The following is a 20,036-nucleotide window of genomic DNA, read 5'->3' on the forward strand; positions in this document are numbered from 1 at the left end:
TTTATTGTCTAGATGCTTGATCAGTATACAATGTACAGTATACAAGCCTGACCTTGGCAGGTGTTTGACTCTGCAGACATGGTGAATCCAGACAGACATGCACAGGAGAAACCGCCCATGATATTATTACACGAATGCGTGCACGGAGAACCCACGGCGCATTCATCTTCATCTAAGAGATGACAGTCAAAACATATCCTGAAAACACATTCTTTTCTCTAAAACAAAAATGCAATATTCGAATGTTTGCTGCATGCATTTACAGGTAACTAATTTAAAAGGAAATTTACCAGCACAGTATGATGCTGTGTCCAAGATGAAACCTTTTGGACATGTTTCCCCATCCCCTTCTGTGTGGAAACAGAACATTTGCTTGACTTTTCACATTAGTTTCTACACACGTGAATTTCACATGGCTTCAAACACAGACCTGGTACTTGTAAGCTGGCGGTCATTTTGAACTCCAGGCTCAGTGTGAAAAGGCTGTAGGTGCCGGATATTCCTGTCAGTCTCAGGAGTTGAAGCAGGGGTCCCTGGCGGTTCTCAGGCCCCTCGAAAACTACAGAATGATTGCAGCGCAGTGTTAAAGGAGTCCCTTCCAACATGTGATTCTGTGAGGACCAGGAATAAAGCTGGCCGGAGCCTGTCTGCACATATGACTCATCAAACTCCTAATGAAAAGGGCAAATAATCATTGATCACCATTTTGCACAAAGTAGTTTAAATCAAGATGAAAACTGAGTCTTAAAAAATGTAATCTAAACCTGTAGGTTGACATTAGAAGACAATAGCACTGGGGGAACGAAGCCGTTGATAACAATGTCCACCAGTAGAGCCCCTTCAGCATCCAGACCTCTGGCCACATGGGTCAGCTTCAAGATCTCTCCTGTCATTTCAAGACAAAAAAGACACAGTGTGGGTATTTCAAAGAGAGCCTGAAAGCATGAGTTTAGTTCTTCAGAAAAAAAACTCTTAACCTGTTTCAAACTCTAGTTGAGATTCTTGTCTGAACTGCCCTAGTGTGAGAGAGAAGCCGTTTTGGGTCTCAGGTGATTGATAGACGGTCGTCCAGTACATCGGGGCGAATACAGATACAAGAACTCGCAACAAAGGTCCTGGAAATGATACAAGTTTCAAACAAAATTGCCAAACATGGGTATTTAAACCACCAAAAATTCACATCTGAGCTATCAGTATGGTGAAAACTTTAGTAGAAAAATGTACGTTGTTCACGGTAAGGTTGAACTTTGCATTTAATTGCCCATATACATTGTGTGTCACAGTTTACATTTGTCTTCTCACTCACCAACACTTGGAGGAATGTTGTCAACGTGGGCCTCAAGGGTGCTGGTACCATCTGCTGTATTCTCTGTGATATTGGCTTCCAGAAATGCCACTCCAAACTCTTTCTCATTGACCATGCCTATCAGACTGCCTCGTGCACGCCGTGGAGACTCTCCTATACATAACAGAACAAAAGTAATGGAGAATGTGTTTAATATGTAGTAAGCATGTAGAACATCCTATACTTATGAAACTATGTATTTTTTTGTACATATTGAGAATGTTAATTATAGAAAATTCAAGATTTTAAATTGATGATTTGTGATACAGAGAAGTGAATAAATGGAGATCTACCTGGGCACAGTGACACTTGACATTTCCTGGAATCCACATTCGGACCCTCGCATGATGGGCCACCATTGGTTGGTGGTGGATTGTTACAAAATCGGATTCGCTCCTGGATGCCCTGTCCACAGGTGACACTGCATGGGCCCCACTCTTCCCAAATTGAGTAGCCCCCTGGAACTAAAAACCCAGAAACAAAATTTAACCAGAATGAGGATATTGTCGCTTTTTTAATGATTACATACTGTGCTGTCAAAGTTGACATTAATCATTTTTATTTGTTAGATATTTTGCAAATACTGGAATGTATTGATATGTCTACTCTTTGTGCCATCCTCAGAATTCGCAAGCGAGGATTTAATCGCCGCATCACTGGCTGTTTAAGAGAGAGCCGGTTTGGACATGTCTCCCGTTCGGCTGTTACCTCACTACTCACTATCCATGTGGACTCTGGCGCGTGTTCGCCCAAGCCTGAGTGATCAACATTTTTTTTCTCTTGCTGTGTGCCAGGAATACCCTTTCAGCTTTTTTGTGTTTTTGGATTTTTGTCTACACTTGTGAATAAATTCTCTGATTGACCATTTCCTGCATCTGAGTCCTTCTGTTTCATGACATTGTGTGGTCCCCAATAAAACGAAAAATCTGTTTACACACAACAGGGACCCTAATATAATAATTTTACCTTGCACTTTCAGAGATATTGTTCTTTCTGCAACACCCGCCTCACTCTCTGCAACACATTTGTAGTCTCCAGAGTCTCCAATCTGGAAAATACAAACACACATTAAAATTGCACACAAACCTTTTATTAAGAACAAATTGCGGTAATAGGCTGTTTTGAAAAGCGTTTATACATATTATTCCACAGCATTGTTGACCTGCAAAAGAAATGCCTACCGTGGAACTGTAAAGAGCCAGAGAGCCATTGCGGAGGGGATGAAACCTCAAAGAGCCAAGCAAGAGCTGTCCGTCTTTATGCCAGCGTAGGGACGGGACGGGGTCTCCGCTAACAGCACAGTCCAGCATAGCTGCTTTTCCCTGAACTACAGTCTGAGAGGTGCGGGCTTCCCCTCTAAGCACTGGTGGTTCTGCAAAGACATACAGGTGTGCTTAAAAAATACTACAAAGGCAGTTATAATATGTCTTTTACTGTGATACAATAGAAAGGAGGATCAAACAATATGAAGATATACAGAAGCTGAAATCCATACAAACCTCTAACACGCACAAATGAGAGCGTCCGTATGGAACCGACAGCGTTCTCTGCAATGCAGACGTAAGTCCCACCATCACTTACAGTGACGTTCTCCATAATCAATGAGCTTCTACCAGATCCATCAACACTCACACCTACAGACAGATGATGAAAAAATGTACGTGGTGCAATGGACAATGTCAAGTCATGTCATGCAGATGTACTTTGGAGAAAACAACAGAGGGACCATTCATGGCTGTACCTGTACAGGGCCGGTTGTTGGCTGTCCAGGAAATTGTAGGAGGTGGTGTACCCTGAGCATGGCAGGAAAGAGTGAGACTTTGACCTTTATTCAGTGTCACATCTCCAGGGAGCTCTTTAAAAGCAGGTCTCATGTTGACTGATAGGTGAATGTCACGTCGGGCTGTCCCAGCAGTGTTACTAGCCACACAGGTGAAGACACCTGCATCACCAGTCTGCACATAAACCAATATAGAAAATCAGGAGGGCATTATTTTAATGTACATGTTCAAAGGCATTTTTATATAATTAATCAAATATTTTGTAAACATGTAGCACAGACTGACCTCTGCTCTTTCAATAATGAGTTCTCCAGACCTCAGGAGAGTGAATTTGGCTGGTAGGTTGGGCACAGGGACCCCCTGTTTCTCCCAGCTCACCCTTGGCTCTGGAAGACCCTGTGCTGCACATGGCAACAGTGCTTGAAATCCCTGGATGACGGACATCTCGGACTGACCAACAGAAATTATGGGTGGGGCTGAAAGGAGAGACACATACAGATATTTATGTACTAAAATGTCAAGACAAGATACTATAAATATAATAGATAGTTTTTTTGAGTGACCTATCCCTTTAAAATAATAAGCATTATTTGATAATTTACTGGCCCTTACTGGAATGGCATTCCAAACCTGTATGGCTTTCTCTTTTCTGCAGAACACAAAAGAAGATGTTTTGAAGAATGTTTGTAACCGAACAACAATGGCGCCCATTGACGTCCATTGCATGGACACAAATCCACAGAGACATTCTCAAAATATCTTATGAATCATATATAGGCTTGAATGGAATAAGGCTGAATAAATATTGACAGAAGTAATTACTGCAAGCAGCGATGACGGGCCCAAGCCAGCAGTGCAACCACCAACCAGGTGGCATAAGGAAACGGTGCACAGGGCAAATGCATTTACAATAACTCTCTGACAGTTCTAAGGGTTAAAGCAATGAAAGGGTTACACTGTGGGCCCTATTTTAACGATCAACAATGGCTCCTTTCATCTTTTTTCGTCCTTTCAACTCACTTTGCAGAACCAGTCTGATGTCCTGGCTGGCTCTACCAACATTGTTTCGGGCTGAGCAGGTGTAGATGCCCGCATCACTACGCTGAGTGCTGGTGATGTGCAGGGTGCCGTTGGAGAAGAGTCTCAGGTGGGCACCTTCCACCACGGGCCTACGCTCCCTGTGCCAGGTCACATCTGGCTTTGGTTGACCATCAGCGGTGCACTCCAGACTTACCAGCTGACCGAGAACTGCTGTGTACTCCAGACGAGGCACAGACAGCACTGGAGGAACTGTCACCCAAAATTGTAAGACAACACAATAAAATTCCTTTTCTCATTTTACTGAATATATTTTACTATTTGAATTAATACAGTATATTTATATTCTAAAGAAATACCAAGTAGCACCTACAGTATATTTTACAACTTAATTTACGGTTCATAAAACATGCACTCAATTTGTTTCCTTTTCTTAAAGTTCTTGTTATTTAAGTCTTAATAAAGACCAAACCCATTGTAAGGTCTACTTTTAGTTCTGAAAAACACATGTACCTTGCAAAACTAGGTTGGTTCTTCCCATAGCCGTGCCTGCTTCATTCTGTGCAAGGCACTGATATGTCCCAGCGTCCCCAAGAGTGACCCGTGAAAACTTCAAAGCTCCATTGGAAAGTACCGCCAATCTATGACCTGAAAAACAGCCAAAGTGATAACAACATAGTTGTTTGGCTCTTTTTCTTCCATTATGACTCTATTATGGGGTCACTATAAATTATCCATTACAATTCAAGTCTATAATTTTTCCACCATTTAAGTCCATTACTAAACCAACCTGTTGCCACGGGAACACCTTCCCGTTGCCATGTAATTGTAGGCCTGGGAAATCCATTCACTTCACAGGGCAGAACCACAGACTGATGTAAGACCACCTGAACCTCCTCTGCCATGGGCCTGATCTCTGGGGGCTCTAACGATCCAAACAGACACAAAAGTAAACAAGTTTTTTGGTCAAGATCTGTGTTATCTATAATCATTTTCGTGTGAAAGACAATGTTAAACTTGTTTGAAAGACTACATTAGTATAGCATTTCACATCTTACCCTGGATAGTAAGAGTAATGTGTTTGTAAGCCACTCCAACTGAGTTACGTGCAGAACAAGTGTATTTGCCAGCATGACTAGGTGTAGCTGCCAGGATCTCAAGAGCACCTACACCACAATAGGGTAACGATAATAAATACAGCATAGAAATAGCATTATTATGGTAATGGTTGGAGCGGTTTAGTGGGTCTGTGGCAGGCTCACCTGTGGACAATACACGGTAACTGCCACCTCGAGCACCCAGCTGCATCCAGTTCTTGTTCCAGCTGACAATGGGCTCTGGACGGCCCGTTGCATGACACGGCAACACGACAGGGGACATTTTAACAGCTGTAACACTGCTGACATCGTCTTTAATTGCAGGAGGAACTGAAAACCATTGGGAACACATGCATATCCTGAGCACTTGCACACTGGTCTAAGAAAACATCAAACCTGTCATTTCAAACCTGTATGACTTTCTAACTTCTGCAACATATGTACCACAAAAGAAGTTAATTTGAAGAATGGTGGTAACCAAACAACATTGGCCTTCATTGAATGACACAAAACCACTGAGACATTTCTCAAAATATCTTCTTTTGTGTTCCACAAAAGTCATATACAGGCCATGAACGACACTAAGGTCAATAAATTATATTTATTTTTTGATCTCAGACCTTGGAGAATGACCTCTATGACCCTTCGCTCTTCCCCAACTTCATTGGTCACCGTGCACTCAAAGTAGCCCTCATCCTCATCAGATGGGGAGGTAATGATCAGAGAGCCAGATGACATTAACCTTTAAAACAAAATCATATGACTTACAATAGAAACTAAAGCAACTGCCTATTGTATCTGCAAATGTGTTTTGAAATAACATGAACTCTTATATTCCTACATACTTAATACACAATGACCATCCATAGGTTAAAATTAACATTTAGTGTTGTTCTGTAGTACTCCAAACCTGTAGGCACCAGACTGAAGATCCACATTGAGGGGCGTACCGTTCCTCTTCCAGCTAACCTGAGGAGCAGGTATACCTGTGCTCTCACAACTCAAAACTGCTCTCTGACCTGTGACCACTGTTTCGTTAAAAGGGCCTGGGCTGATCGAGGGTCCAACTGGAATAACAAATGAAGACATGATAAAAGCATTGTGATATAATATTGCTCATATCATACAATCACTAATTTAAATTGAAAATAATGAACACTTCTTAAAGACATAATTCACCCAAAAAAAATTTTTATTCTGTAATTGTTTACTCACCTTTGGGTGAACAATTGCGTTTCTTTTATGTTAACAGTACTTTGACATATCTTCCACACATGATAAATTCATAATATAAGTAAAGATGACTCTTCAGTGCAATGAAGAATAAACCATCGCATTGCAATACCGTAAACTTTCAGGTCCATGCCACGATGATCTGATCCCGCCTGGTTCGACACACTGCAGTAGTACCGACCTGCATCAGATAGCTGCACCGACTCGATGCGCAAAGAGCCCTCGGACAGCAATGTTAATCTGTGTGCCAACAGAGACCGAATTATGTGAAAACATTCCCAATAAACTGGAATAATTAACAATATTTCCTAAACGCTGTATTGTATTTTACCAGTGCTTAAGGTGGAAACTAACCTGCCATTATGAAGTGGAACTGGGCCTCCATCCTTCCTCCATAAAATAGAGGAAGAAAGGCCTTCCTCCACCAGACATGGCATCACAGCATCCTGTTTCACATGTGCTATGACCAGTGAGCTGCCTGCTCTGATGACTGGAGGCACTAGATAAACATAATAAGTGTGCTGTTGTTTTGCTTGTAAAGTGAATTGACAGTGTGATATTTGACCAATAGGAACAGCTGGTATTAAAGGAATAGTTCTCCCAAAAGTAAATATTTTGACTAGGACTGTCTGAATAGACCGATATTAATAATTGATTTCTTATAATGCTAACTTTCCTGTGGCTCAGTGGTTAGCGTATGGTACTAGCAATGCCATGGTCATGGGTTCGATCCAAGGGGATTACACATAGTCAGAGACGAATGCATAGTACAATGCAATGTAAGTTGCTTTGGATAGAAGTGTCTGCCAAATGCATAAATGTAAATCTGGCATACACAGTACACCAGGTGATGGTTTTGCATCTTAACATTTAGTCTTGAGACCAAAGATCCTACATTCCCCAGTACTAATTCCTACATTCATTGGCCAAAATAAAGAGAAAACACAAAACAAACTAAATTAAAAATGAAGATAGCATTGTTTATTCTTTATTTCAATAGATATCGCATTAATATCATTTTTGTGAATGATTTTTGTGACAGCTTTAAAGCCATATGATAACTGTGTAAACTAAAATTTATTTGATTAGATACGGATTTAAATTTGAAATAGATTTTTATCGTATGAACTCGTACGCTGTGAATCTTACAAAAACGTACGATTACAAGAAAAAACAATAGTGAAGGCCCGCCCCCAAACCTAACATCATTGATGCGAAAGCTAGATCATGCGAATTCATTTACATTAGCCAAAATTAGCCTTGTAATATAGTTACGTTTTGCTCTGAGATTGTGTTGAAAAAGCCTACATGGCTTAACATGGGCTAACAGAATGAGGCAGAATGTTTATTTCAGGGTGAACTATCCCTTTAAGATGTAACGTACTGATAATCTCTACAGTGAAGAACAGACTGGTGCTACCAGCCATGTTTGTAACCACACAGCTGTACTGTCCACTGTCGTGGGTCCTGACATCTTCAATTTCCAGATACTGTCCACCAGCAATGGTCTGAATTCGACCTCCCAACTAAAAGAGACAGGACAGCCAAGGCATGAGGTATTTATCATGCAATAAAAAACGTGTCCTTTATGAATCCACCCTCACCTGTAGTTTGACATCATCCTTGTACCACTCAGTCTCTGGTGGAGGGTCACCGTCGGTTTGACATTCAAGTGTCAAGTGACCTTTGGCCGGTACAGACACAGTTCTGATGTCATTTGAGCCAAGCAGTGTGGGAGGAACTGAAAGTGATTAGACAACAAAAATTATGCAACCGCGGAGTACTGTTTATCATTTGTTAAAAGACCAGATAGATATATAGAAATAGCTCATTCCAATGTAATAAAAACATAAGGCTTCATTATGTAAGGCTTTTATACACCTCCGAAGACATAGTTACATATATTATATTGTATTTCTGTCAATAGATCCTCCAAAAAATTACACACTGGACCTTTAAAAGACTAGTTTTCGCTAGCAATTCCAAATACTAATAGCCATGATCAAGTCTAGCTTTACTCACGTTGAATGCGCACCCAGTGGTTTCTGCTGTCTTCTCCTGCTGGGCTAGTGGCAAGGCAGGTGTACAGCCCTGCGTCCTCCACCTACAGAGTTTCATATAATGACAATATACAAAGCAAAACATATATACAGTATATGTATAGAAAACAAGATAAACATCTCCCTATTAGCTTTTTCTAACTACCTGAACTTTGTTGATCCTGAGAAGCTGGCCATCTCTCTGTATTATTGCCATGCTGTTCTGTAGGGGGCGTCCATCTTTTAGCCAACTGAGGGTTGGAGGGGGCTGACCGGTCGTGATGCACTCCAGCTCCAGCGCACTGTCTACAGCAACCAGCAGCTCATTGGGGGATGAAGAGCCAGAGATCTTGGGGGGCTCTACCATGTGTAAAATAGATAAGGCAGAAACGTAAACAGATAAATCTTATTATTTTAATAAAAACTCATCCCTGCTAACAAAAGACCTGCTTAGATCAGCATCAATTGATCACTAACGTTGTGATCTTTCAGTGATATTGAGAAATTACAAAATAGCATTTTCCTCTGAGCTTAAATTACTCTACAATAAACACGTTAATGTATTTTTTTCCCAGGCTGATTACAATGGGCAGATACAACGCAGCACTATTTCTTTGTACATTGCTAGCTCATGGCATATTCTACATAGTTTCAAATCCATGATAAAATGAAATACCTAGAACAGTCAGGTTGAAGGTCTTGGTACTGCTTCCTGCTTGGTTGCTAGCAACACAGCTGTAGAGGCCTCCTTCACTTTGACCCACATCAGAGAGCAGAAAGTGAGTTTCTTGTCCATCCGGAAGGAGGTTCCGGTGCAGTGAAAGCGGTAGACCATCTTTCAGCCAGGAGAGGGTGGGAGGGGGTACACCACGAGCTTCACAGGTCAGTGTTACTGAGGAGCCCTGGACCACAGCTACTTGTTCGGTCGGCTCGGTGCGCTCCACAGCGGGAGGAGCTACAAAAATAACAATCGAAAGACAGGATCTCAATATTAGCTCAAAGCTGAAGTGTTTTGTGTGTGTAAAGCTTGTAACAACAAACGAAACACAAAGGAACACAAAGGAGGATATTTGAAAGAATGTCAGTAACAAAACAGGCCTTGTCCCATATTTACTGCCATAGTGAGGAAGATAAATACTATGGGAGTAAAGGGGGGATGAGATCTGTTTGGTTATTGACATTCTTCCAAATGTCTTCCTTTGTGTTTATTAAAACACAGACATTTACTGTAGCCTAGATTTGGAGCAATCTGAGGGTGAGTAAAAGATAACAGAATTTTTATTTTTGGGTGAACTATCCCTTTAAATAAAGGGGTTTTGGATTTAGTATTTGTTAACATCTGTATTGCAATTCCTCCGTAACTAAATGAGTAGATCACATATGATGCTTCAGCTGTACCTTGCACTTGTAGGTCAAAGTTCAGCTCAGCCAGTCCAGCATGGCTGCGTGCCACACAGGTATAGATGCCTGAATCAGATAGCTGCACCAGTGAAATCCTGTTGCAACACAAGGATACAATATTTCATAATTTTAAAAGAAACATCTGTTTTTTTTCAGAAAATACAACACAGTACCTGTGCGCAACTGACCTGAGAACAGAATCTGCAGAAAGGAGGCGGATGCGAGGTGACAGCAGTAAAGGGTGACCGTCCCTCATCCAGCTGATTTGAGGTTGGGGATTTCCAGTGGCTTTACACTCCAGTGTGACCACACTGTGTTGAGTGGTCTGAACCTGACGGGGGACGCTGGTCTCTCCGATTATAGAGGGAGGAACTGAAATAAGAAAAAAGGATTAAAATAGACTTACAGATTTGTATTGTGTATGATCAAATACACAAAGATTCTCTCACCTGATACAAATAAGGTATAGATCTTGCTATCTTGTCCAGCTGAGCTGACAGCAAGACATGTGTATGTCCCTGAGTCAGCTGGCTTTATATTTAAAAGTGTTAGAGTGCTGCCATCTGGTGAGATACTGTAACACATCAGCATATAACAACAATTAATACAACTGTAACTGTTAAGTAGAAAAATGAAAAAATATTAAGACAATCTGCAATTTATAAAAAAAAAAGGTTTAATGTCTTACTCTATATGCTCTGTGTTGCCTTTCTCCAGGGTTATTCCATTCCTCAACCAGCTTATTTTAGGAGTGGGCGTACCCGCCACCCGACATTCTAGAGTTAGCTCCTCCCCCACGGGTGACCTGACCTCTGATGGGTGGCCAGAATCTATAATAGTGGGTGATGCTGGTGGCGTACAAATAAATTTAGTTACTTAGAGTTTTACAAACCACACACAGATTGGCACAGAGCTGTGATGAGTATTTAAAGGAACAGTTCACTCAAAAATGAAAATTCTGTCATAATTTACTCACTCTCGAGTTGCTCCAAATCTGTATACATTTCTTTGTTCCAATGAACACAGAGAATGATATTAGGATGAATGCTTGTAACCATAGTCAATGGTGTCCAATAACTGTTTGGTTACAAGCATTCTTCCATATCTTTCTCTGTATTCATCAGAACAACAACATTTATGCAGATTTGGACCAACTCAAGGGTGAGTAAATGATGACAGAATTTTATTTTTGGGTGAATTGTCCCTTTAAGGCAGGTTTACCTTGTACAATAAGTAAATAGTCTTTCTGTGTCTGTCCTTCACTGTTTTTGGCTATGCAGGTAAAAGTGCCCGCGTGAGACAGCTGCAGAGGGCCTAATTCAAGTCTGTTTCCTCTCATTGACCAGTTCCACTGCAAACTGCTTTCTATACAAACAAAAACACACATTTCTGTTAACAAGATCTTATATTTATAACATGCTACAGATAATTGTGTGGTATTTTACTGACCAACAGGAGAGCCATCCTTCAGCCAGGAGATGCTGGGTATAGGTACACCAGAGACCTCACAGATGAGGGTGATGTGAGAGCCCAGGTTCTGTGTGATGGTCTCGTGGAGAGGGCCCTCCATCACGGGAGGCACTAAAAAGTAATATAAAGAATTAATATCTGTAAATGTATAATGGTGTTAATGTTGAAAGATATTTCTGCATACTGTGTTTATAGAGCTAGGAAACAACTCACCATGCACTGTTACTCTAAATGTGCGATCTACATGGCCAGCAATATTGGACACCTTACAGGTGTAGACCCCTCCATCGGCCACCTAAAGAAGAAGTCAAAAAAGTGTCCAATGCACACAAAGGTGTAAACAATGTAATGACTATCTTGTTTACCAAAAATGGCAATATTATAATTAATATAACATTAATAATGGATAAACCGTGATCCCAAACGAATAGTAAGGACCACATTTGCTAAAGTGGACCATTGAGTTTGAAAGTACATTCTTGCTCACCTGCACCCCGACTATTTCCAGTTGGTGGCGCTGTATTCTTAATCCATTCCCAGCAGCCAGCTGCAGCCCATTACGATACCATGTGACCTCCGGTTCAGGGATGCCACGGGCCTCACAGCGCAGAACCAATAAGGACCCTACCTGAGGTGTCATGACCTCTGACTCTGTGTCTAGCCGTGTTACAAATGTAGGCAGATCTATAAATAAAGATAAAAATGTTAACTGAAAGAAGTTAAAATAAAATGTATAATAAACTTTTAGTATTAAACTACACTGACCATAGACAGTAAGCATAATGCTTTTCTGGTCTTGTCCGGCTGAGTTTGTTGCTGTGCAGACATACTGGCCCGCGTCCTGCTGTCCAGCCCTGTGCAGCTGCAGCATCTGACCACCTTTTCACAGAATGTCACATTTAAAACCACACATATTGTACATACACGCTTTACAAAGCATAATTTATAAACCATAAGTTATATTTAGAAAACAGGTCACCTGGTAGTATGTGCATGTTGCTGGTAAACTCCAGCAATTGACCATCTTTGGTCCATATGATGTCAAGAGGTGGATATGCCTGGACATCACACAGCAGAGAGATCATGTGACCCTCCACCACGCTTAAATCCTCCTCTCGGCTGCCTACTATCCTTGGTGGAACTAAAAGTGACACAAAAAATAACATTTATCAGATAAAGTTTTGTAGTTCAAATTATGTATTGAGGTAACCAAGCTATTTGTTAAAGGTCCAGTGTCAAATTATTTGGAGATTGAAAGAAATGCAAAAAATATGCATAACTATCTCTTCCGAGATGTATAAAGACCTTACATCATGAAGCGTCATGTTTTTATAACCTTAGAATGAGTTATTTCTATCTACGAACACTGCGGGTCCCCTTGAATGGAATTCACCATGTTGTTTCTACGGTAGCCCTAAACGGACAAACTGTTCTACAGAGCACGTTTCGTAAATACATTATCTTCTCTTGCAAAGAAGTGAAAACGTGAAAACTTATTTCTGTGTCAGCCACCGTAGTGCTCTGAAAGGAAGAGGAGAGGGGTGGAGTGAGTGTTTGTTGCAATACGCAACCTCACCGCTAGATCTCATACACTGCACCTTTAACATAATCAAAAATATTTTTGTGATCCTACCTTGAACAGACAGGCTGTAGAGTCTCTCAACAGTTCCGGCTTTATTTTCAGCCACACACTGATAACTGGCCGTGTCAGACACCTGCACATTCAGGATCTACAGAGAATGACAGGTGACTCATATGAGGTCTGAGACTTGGCACTCAGAGGAAAAATAAATGTATCTCTGATATATCAACTTTTGAGGAATCATTTTAAATCCATTTATGTTTGCCAGACAATTTTATCTAAACCTTATAGTGAATTTAAAGTCAATTCCCTTAGAAATTAAACGCATGTTGTGAAGGCTTGGTAAGGGAAACATTAATTGGTATTCGGGATTACAGAAACCAAGTCACAACCATCACCTCCAGTAGTTTCCCATCCTCTAGAATCTGATGATCAGCGCCACTGTAAAGTTTCAGACCATCTCTAAGCCAGGAAACAGACGGAGTTGGGTTTCCTGTGACATCACAGCGCAGGGATACAGTGGAATTGACCACAGCAGCGACGTCCTGCATTAACTCATCAGCCTGGCCATCAATTACAGGGGGAACTGTGGGAAAAAATGCATAAGGATTTTTTATTCAGATCATACACTATCCTTGGTAATAAATCTGATAAATTATGGTTATTTGTTGGAATTAATTTTGAGATCTGCCTAGTTGTGACTTTCTCACCCAGAACATCCAGGTAGTAATGCATTTGGTCCTCTCCAGCTTCATTCACAGCCTGGCATGTGTATCTCCCAGCATCCTCAAGCTGGACACGTGGGATCTGTAGGACTTGACCTCCTTGAAAACAGAAAGTTAAGTAATTTATACTTTTACACTGTAAAACAATCCCGTAAAAATGGAAATTTTCTGACAGCTGGGGCTGTATTCCGTAAAGTAACAGTTTTTCCTGTAAGATTACGTGGTTTGCAGTTCTTCTTTTAAATTAGCTTTTTTCTGTATATATATATATATATATATATATATATATATATATATATAATAACGTGAAAAATCTGTTATTAAAACAGTATAAATTGGTAAAATTATAGTTTTTTGGACATGTGAACAATCTGTAAAAAATGAACAGTACAATTCTTTAAAAAACAGAAGAGTATAGTCAATTTTAATTTCCTCGAAGGCAGGAACAAATGCATATTTTAGCTTGAAGTACATAAACAAAAAAGGTATACATGTATACTTATTGTTTTATGATTAAGTTATCACTGTAAACAATACCTGTAGCAGATGGGGCACCAGAAACATTTAAATTTCTAAAGACACATTCTTTTACCGCCTTGTATATTTATTGTACTTTAAATATACAAGCCGGTAAAGTATTGGTCAGTTAACCTGAATTTTAAAAATATGTGAAAGTTAGGTTAAATTAAACCGTAAAATGTTACGGTTTAAAATTTTACCTTAAAATTTCCCTAGTTTTATTATATGCACAATGTATTTGCATTACATTACATTATGTTATACTATATTCCACATCCATCATGACATACTACTGACTCTGAGTGCACTAAACATACAGCAAGCTTTCCGTCCACTCACCGGGTAACAACACGACTCCATCTGAGCTTGTAAGTTGTCTGCCTTGTCTATACCAGCTGAGTCGGGGAGGTGGAATGGCATTGCTCTCGCAGGACAGACTGATAGAGTGTCCCAGTACCACCTCCCTTCTTTCAACCATCCCTTCATTGCCATCAGGGTCCTCTTCATCGCCCCCCCTCTCGCCCAATGTAAACCCAGCAGCACTATTTACCACACGGTGAAAGATGGGAGGAACTGAGACAGACAGAGTTGAGAGTGAAGCATGAGTATTAATGTTTATTAGCATGAGTCTGTGTGTATTTGGGTGTATTGCTGACCCTGTATAATGAGATGGAAGTCTCTATTGTCCTCTCCAGCAGTGTTGGTAACCACACATGTGTACTGGCCTTCATGGGAAAGCATGGCATTCTCGATGTGGAGCATGTGCCTGTCCACTCTAAGGCCGGTGTGCGTGTTCTCATTTAACAACTGTGAAACATTGGAGCGTATTTTTATTGAAACTTAACTCGTATTTAAGATACTTTTCTTCTTGAATAGCTGTTTAGAAAAAAAATATAGAAATAAGCAAACCTGTCCATCTTTAAACCACTGTGTGGCAGGTTCTGGAAATCCCTTGGCGAGGCATGAAAGAGTCAAGGTTCCATTAATTTTCACTTTTTCATGTTTTCTACCAAAACTGAGAGTTGTTGAATCACCCTCGATCTGTGGAGGAACTGAGCCAATAGCATACAGTGTAGTTTAAAAACACAATTCAAACATATTAAAGTAATACTGTATGTATTAAAATGAGGGCATCGCCATTGCTTAAAATTTCGTAAAATGTCAAGGAATTTAAAATTCAAAATGTTTTTCACAATGTCGTTATCCAAGAATGAACAGAAAACAACACAAAAGAATTGAGAAACAGATTCCCTTGTATTAGACACAAAACTAATGAAACATTTCTCAAAAAGAGAAATGGATTTGAGTAACATGAACACATGCTCTTATATAAGTCACTCACCCAGAATTCTAAGTGTGTGGTGCCTATAAGCCGTTCCAGCCGGATTGTTTGCACGGCAGGTGTAGGCACCTGCGTCATCGCCACGGGCCGCAGCCACACGCAAAGCCTGTCCACCCTGTGTGTATGTGAGCTGGGGACTGGACACGATAGGCTGGTTGTCCTTGAGCCAGGTAATAGTGGGAACTGGGATGCCTTCCACTTCACAGTGAAGAACAGCCGGGAAACCCAGAACTACAGTAACCTCTGAATTCTCACTGGAGTCACGGATGCTGGGGGGAGCTGTGAAGTAAAATAGTTTCTTGTAGCTTAACTGGAAGGATATAAAAGTGTCTGCCCAATGTGTTAATGAAATATTCATGGAAAACGTGGAGCATTGTGTACCTTGTACGTTCAGCCTGAACTGGCGAGTCTGAGTGCCAGCGTTGTTCCTGGCCACACACTGATACAGGCCGCGATCTCTCGGCGTGGCGGACTTCACTCTCAGCACCTGCCTCTCTTCCAGAAATTCCACACGGGGGTCTCCGTTACGTGACAAAACTCTGAGAAAGAGGAGGGTATGAATTGAACCGCACAATAATCACGAGGAACTCAAACAATCACAATTATATTTGCGAGAATATGACAAAAATGTAGCGAAATGCAACCACCAGCAACAATTCAATTTGACAGTATTTCTACACATCCCGACTCTACTCACTTTCCATCGTGAGTCCATTCAACTTTAGGCACAGGACGACCGCTGACTTTGCACTGCATGTCCACTTGCTGCCCTGCCATGATGGTCAGTTCTTGTACTCCAGACGAGCCCGAAATCACTGGTGGGGCTAAACAGACACACAAACTACACATTAATACCAAAACTGAAACATAAACACATTTGCATTACCCATTTATAAATATTTTTGGACATGGTGCAGTAAGTATGCTACTACATGACTATAAAACACAGTCACATACCATTATAAATTATAAAAGCTACCAGACACATTACTGAATTTCTTTCAAATGTTCAAATGTACTTAATCCTTCTGACACCTCATAAAACATACACTGTAGCTAACAATAAACTATAGGTATTTGTGCCAAATGCCACGATTATTTACCCTTATTAGACCTCAGTGTGTGTACCTAAAGGTTACTTTAAATGAAAAAAAGCTTGTCTGCCTGTATTTCACCTTGTACTTCAATAGTGTACTCCCTCCTGGCCTCCCCAGCAGAGTTCTGGACAGTACATGAAAAGCGGCCAGCGTGATCATTCTGAACACGATAAATCTTTAAAAGCCTTTTTCCATTCTGCAGATACACCCCTGGGGTCTCCAGTACCTGGAAAAATAGAGAAGATTATCGGTTTACAAGTAGTGGCCAACTCTTGTAATATATTCAGGGACCACTAGATGGCACTGTGGTACGAGTACCATAGAGATGTCTTAAAATAAAGTAAAGGGACATAAATATAAAATATCAATTTGTACGAAAGTGTCCATCTGTTCATTTTCTTTTAATTTCATTGTACAAAACACAGATAAACAAGAAGCAACATACTGGTCTATTGTCCTTTGTCCACATAATGGTTGGGGTTGGGATGCCAAAAGCATCACATCCCAGTGTGAGGGGCTGTTTCAATGTGACCGTCAGGTTCCCAGGCTGTCCATCATCTTGGATTTCTGGTGGAACTACATTTGGGAAGACGCAATAATCCTTCAGCATAATTCATGACTTTCCTACATTTGCAGGGCAACATGCATATAGATAAGAATCTGTAAATTTGTTCCAAATCTATTACTACAGCTACTTGCTAATGATGCAAGCGTCTCACCATTGACCTTTAACCTGGTCTTCCTTTCCACAGTGCCTGCTTCATTCGTGGCCAAACACTTAAAGTCTCCGCTGTGACTGGCCAAGGCTGAGCTAATCACCAGCGAGCCATCCTCGGCTGTGGACACACCGAGCTCTGAACGCTCCATATGGATCTCCAGACCGTTTTTGAACCATCGCACCCAAGGAGAAGGGGAACCTTGCCAAGAGAGGAAACCGGCAAAAGAAAGAGATACATTGATCAGACAGCATCACAGTTACCAGTGTACGTTGAAGATATGGCTCCCCAGAGCTTAAGCAGCAGAACAGAAATCCATCCATCTGACAGCAAAACAAAAAGCAGAGACAAAGAGGATGCCAGCAAATATCTCTATTCAGAAGCAGACCGGCTAGCGTCCTCTGAAATGGGACTTCAAGGTTACACGCAAGTAAAACCGAGACAGTACATCATGTATATCAGAGGAGAAGTGATCAGGCGGAAAAAAAACAGAGCTCTGGATTTATAGCACAGTCACAGTCTTTATTAACTCTCGTCATTTCAAACATGAATGACTTTCTTCCGCAGAACACAAAATAAGATAATTGAAGAATGTTGTCAACTGGCACCCATTGACTTGCATTGGTTTTGTGTCCATACGATAGTAAATGGTGCCAGTGCTGTTCAGTTACGAACATGCTTCAAAATATCTTAATTTGTGTTCTTCAGACGAAAGTTACACAGGTTTGAAAGAACATGAGTGTGAGTAGATGATGACAGAATTTTCATTTTCGGGTGAACTGTTACTTTAATACTTAAATAAAATGTAAATGGAATCTGCAATAATTCCACTTAGCTTTGTAAAAGCAACCTCTAAGCAATGACCGCATCTGGGAGGTGACGGGGCAAAGGGCAACCTCGTACTTGTTTAACAATGATCTTTTAAACCGCCTCCAAAAATCCATTTGTGTAAGTGTATATTTGCTTTCACCAAGAGCACTGTGGAAGAAACAACGCTCCAAGTTACAAAATCTTTCATCCTGCTTGAAGTCTCTTCTTGAAGGCTCCACTGAGGAAAGAAAGCCACGTAGGATTGGAAAAAGCACAATGATGATTAAATTATGGCCAATTTTATTTGCGGTTGAGCTTTCCCTTTAATTTTGGAATCATAAGACAATCAGAAGTGCACGTCCAGAGCAGATGTTTTAAGTCATAATGTTTGGATTTATTGTTTTCGTGATTTAAAGAATGATGTGCACAGCTGGCAATGTTGACATTACAGGATTACATTAGGAGCAGTTTATTTTTTACAAAATCCCACTTACAATACTTCAAATGATGCGTGGTCTAAAAATGTTTTTGTGTGAGCATGGGAATTTAATGTTTATAAGCATTCAGATTTTCGAGGGTGCGGTTGTGTCTTTAGATGTAAGCCAGTGTTCATATAATGGATTGGTTTGTGAAAGACTGGCTTCTAGACACTGCACATTTTCTTTTTTATTGTTGTAAAGTTATTGGTATAGGAGGTGTAGTGGCTATGTTTAAAGTGAGTTTACAGTCTATAATTCATGCTGATAGCCCGTATGCTAAGAAAGCATTTTCCTTAACTCTCAATACATTAAATCATTTAATATAGAATAATGCATTGTTAATATATTACAATAATACAATGTAATGAATAATACATAATGAATTGCTGCTTTTCATATAATGAGAAATACAGCTCAGAAAAATCAAGAGACAATTCCAAACTTGCTTTTCTAGATGTGTTGTGGTCATTCCAGTCCAGATTCTGTTGCATGTCAACAAAATCAAAGCTCAGGAGTGACAAAGTCATCCAACAGCAATGTGAAAGGCTGACAGCGTGACAAGACAGAAGGAAACTGTGTAAGTAATTGAGGTTATCTCATGAAAAAATAATTGTGGACTTCCTAAATAGCCTAAATATATTACTGTTGTATTGCTTTAAAGTAACTATGAACTTGTTTTGCATTTGAAGTCTGAACAATACAAAGCATCATTTTCTGCAAATAAAAAACATTTTATTTGAAATTTGGGAGAAATATTGTTAGTAGTTCACAGAATAAAAGAAAAATAATAATTTCACCTAAACACATAGGCTACCTATATAAAAGTAAATTCAGAAAAACTGAAATTGGTCTTTGAAATGGTCTCAATTATTTCCGTGGCTGTAAATGATCATTAATGGAAATGTACTACATTATTCAATATATTGCATTAATTTCCCAGTAATTGTTTCCCAAGGGAACAGCTATTACAAGGATTATCAAACAGATGTCTACCACTGACAATTTTGTGTAGCCCATCTTCCATTGTGGCCAATAAGGGACGGGAATGTAACCCCACCCCAAAGTCACATCATTGGCTAAATTAGTGGATAAGATGTAGGACTGCTGCTGGTTTAATAGTTCCACATGACTATAGTGTTTAAACCTTTTGGTAAATCAACATAGTGCAGTGTTCGTAGCACAAATGTTACAGAAGATTAACATTTAGGGATAGGAGTCAAAACCCAGAGCAACCCTATAATGCAAGGTCATTGCCATCAAGGGTCCTATAATGAAGAGACCCACTACAGTCCTTTATAGTATAGTCTACACATTAGCCTCGAGGGAGAGGAAGCCCTCATATAAATGCTGTCCCGGACCCTG

The 20,036-nt window shown here is 40.3% G+C and overlaps 1 protein-coding gene across 1 annotated transcript in view; it reads right to left on the reverse strand.

Annotated features, from left to right (window-relative positions):
- hmcn2 (hemicentin 2) overlaps positions 1–20,036 on the reverse strand; it is a gene marked incomplete at its 5' end in the record, with an annotated part of 69,461 nt that overhangs the window by 4,779 nt on the left and 44,646 nt on the right. Inside the window, 48 exons of the mRNA XM_079468123.1 lie at positions 53–172; positions 291–350; positions 431–671; positions 765–886; positions 978–1,115; positions 1,307–1,459; positions 1,639–1,809; positions 2,312–2,393; positions 2,527–2,717; positions 2,845–2,979; positions 3,087–3,300; positions 3,412–3,602; positions 4,147–4,416; positions 4,678–4,812; positions 4,955–5,089; positions 5,223–5,330; positions 5,427–5,591; positions 5,882–6,003; positions 6,172–6,328; positions 6,607–6,734; positions 6,849–6,993; positions 7,879–8,020; positions 8,099–8,235; positions 8,517–8,598; positions 8,700–8,893; positions 9,210–9,488; positions 9,932–10,029; positions 10,123–10,306; positions 10,384–10,508; positions 10,623–10,782; positions 11,156–11,299; positions 11,384–11,515; positions 11,618–11,699; positions 11,892–12,088; positions 12,170–12,283; positions 12,384–12,545; positions 13,038–13,134; positions 13,385–13,572; positions 13,697–13,810; positions 14,570–14,803; positions 14,887–15,037; positions 15,140–15,282; positions 15,573–15,851; positions 15,954–16,111; positions 16,270–16,396; positions 16,748–16,895; positions 17,115–17,245; positions 17,389–17,586. Of these exons, the coding sequence (XP_079324249.1) occupies positions 53–172; positions 291–350; positions 431–671; positions 765–886; positions 978–1,115; positions 1,307–1,459; positions 1,639–1,809; positions 2,312–2,393; positions 2,527–2,717; positions 2,845–2,979; positions 3,087–3,300; positions 3,412–3,602; positions 4,147–4,416; positions 4,678–4,812; positions 4,955–5,089; positions 5,223–5,330; positions 5,427–5,591; positions 5,882–6,003; positions 6,172–6,328; positions 6,607–6,734; positions 6,849–6,993; positions 7,879–8,020; positions 8,099–8,235; positions 8,517–8,598; positions 8,700–8,893; positions 9,210–9,488; positions 9,932–10,029; positions 10,123–10,306; positions 10,384–10,508; positions 10,623–10,782; positions 11,156–11,299; positions 11,384–11,515; positions 11,618–11,699; positions 11,892–12,088; positions 12,170–12,283; positions 12,384–12,545; positions 13,038–13,134; positions 13,385–13,572; positions 13,697–13,810; positions 14,570–14,803; positions 14,887–15,037; positions 15,140–15,282; positions 15,573–15,851; positions 15,954–16,111; positions 16,270–16,396; positions 16,748–16,895; positions 17,115–17,245; positions 17,389–17,586 (7,383 nt within the window). The remainder of the gene's footprint in view (positions 1–52; positions 173–290; positions 351–430; positions 672–764; positions 887–977; positions 1,116–1,306; positions 1,460–1,638; positions 1,810–2,311; positions 2,394–2,526; positions 2,718–2,844; positions 2,980–3,086; positions 3,301–3,411; positions 3,603–4,146; positions 4,417–4,677; positions 4,813–4,954; positions 5,090–5,222; positions 5,331–5,426; positions 5,592–5,881; positions 6,004–6,171; positions 6,329–6,606; positions 6,735–6,848; positions 6,994–7,878; positions 8,021–8,098; positions 8,236–8,516; positions 8,599–8,699; positions 8,894–9,209; positions 9,489–9,931; positions 10,030–10,122; positions 10,307–10,383; positions 10,509–10,622; positions 10,783–11,155; positions 11,300–11,383; positions 11,516–11,617; positions 11,700–11,891; positions 12,089–12,169; positions 12,284–12,383; positions 12,546–13,037; positions 13,135–13,384; positions 13,573–13,696; positions 13,811–14,569; positions 14,804–14,886; positions 15,038–15,139; positions 15,283–15,572; positions 15,852–15,953; positions 16,112–16,269; positions 16,397–16,747; positions 16,896–17,114; positions 17,246–17,388; positions 17,587–20,036) is intronic.

Source organism: Barbatula barbatula, assembly GCF_947034865.1.
Source record: "Barbatula barbatula genome assembly, chromosome: 11".
NCBI classification, from domain to species: Eukaryota; Metazoa; Chordata; class Actinopteri; order Cypriniformes; family Nemacheilidae; genus Barbatula; species Barbatula barbatula.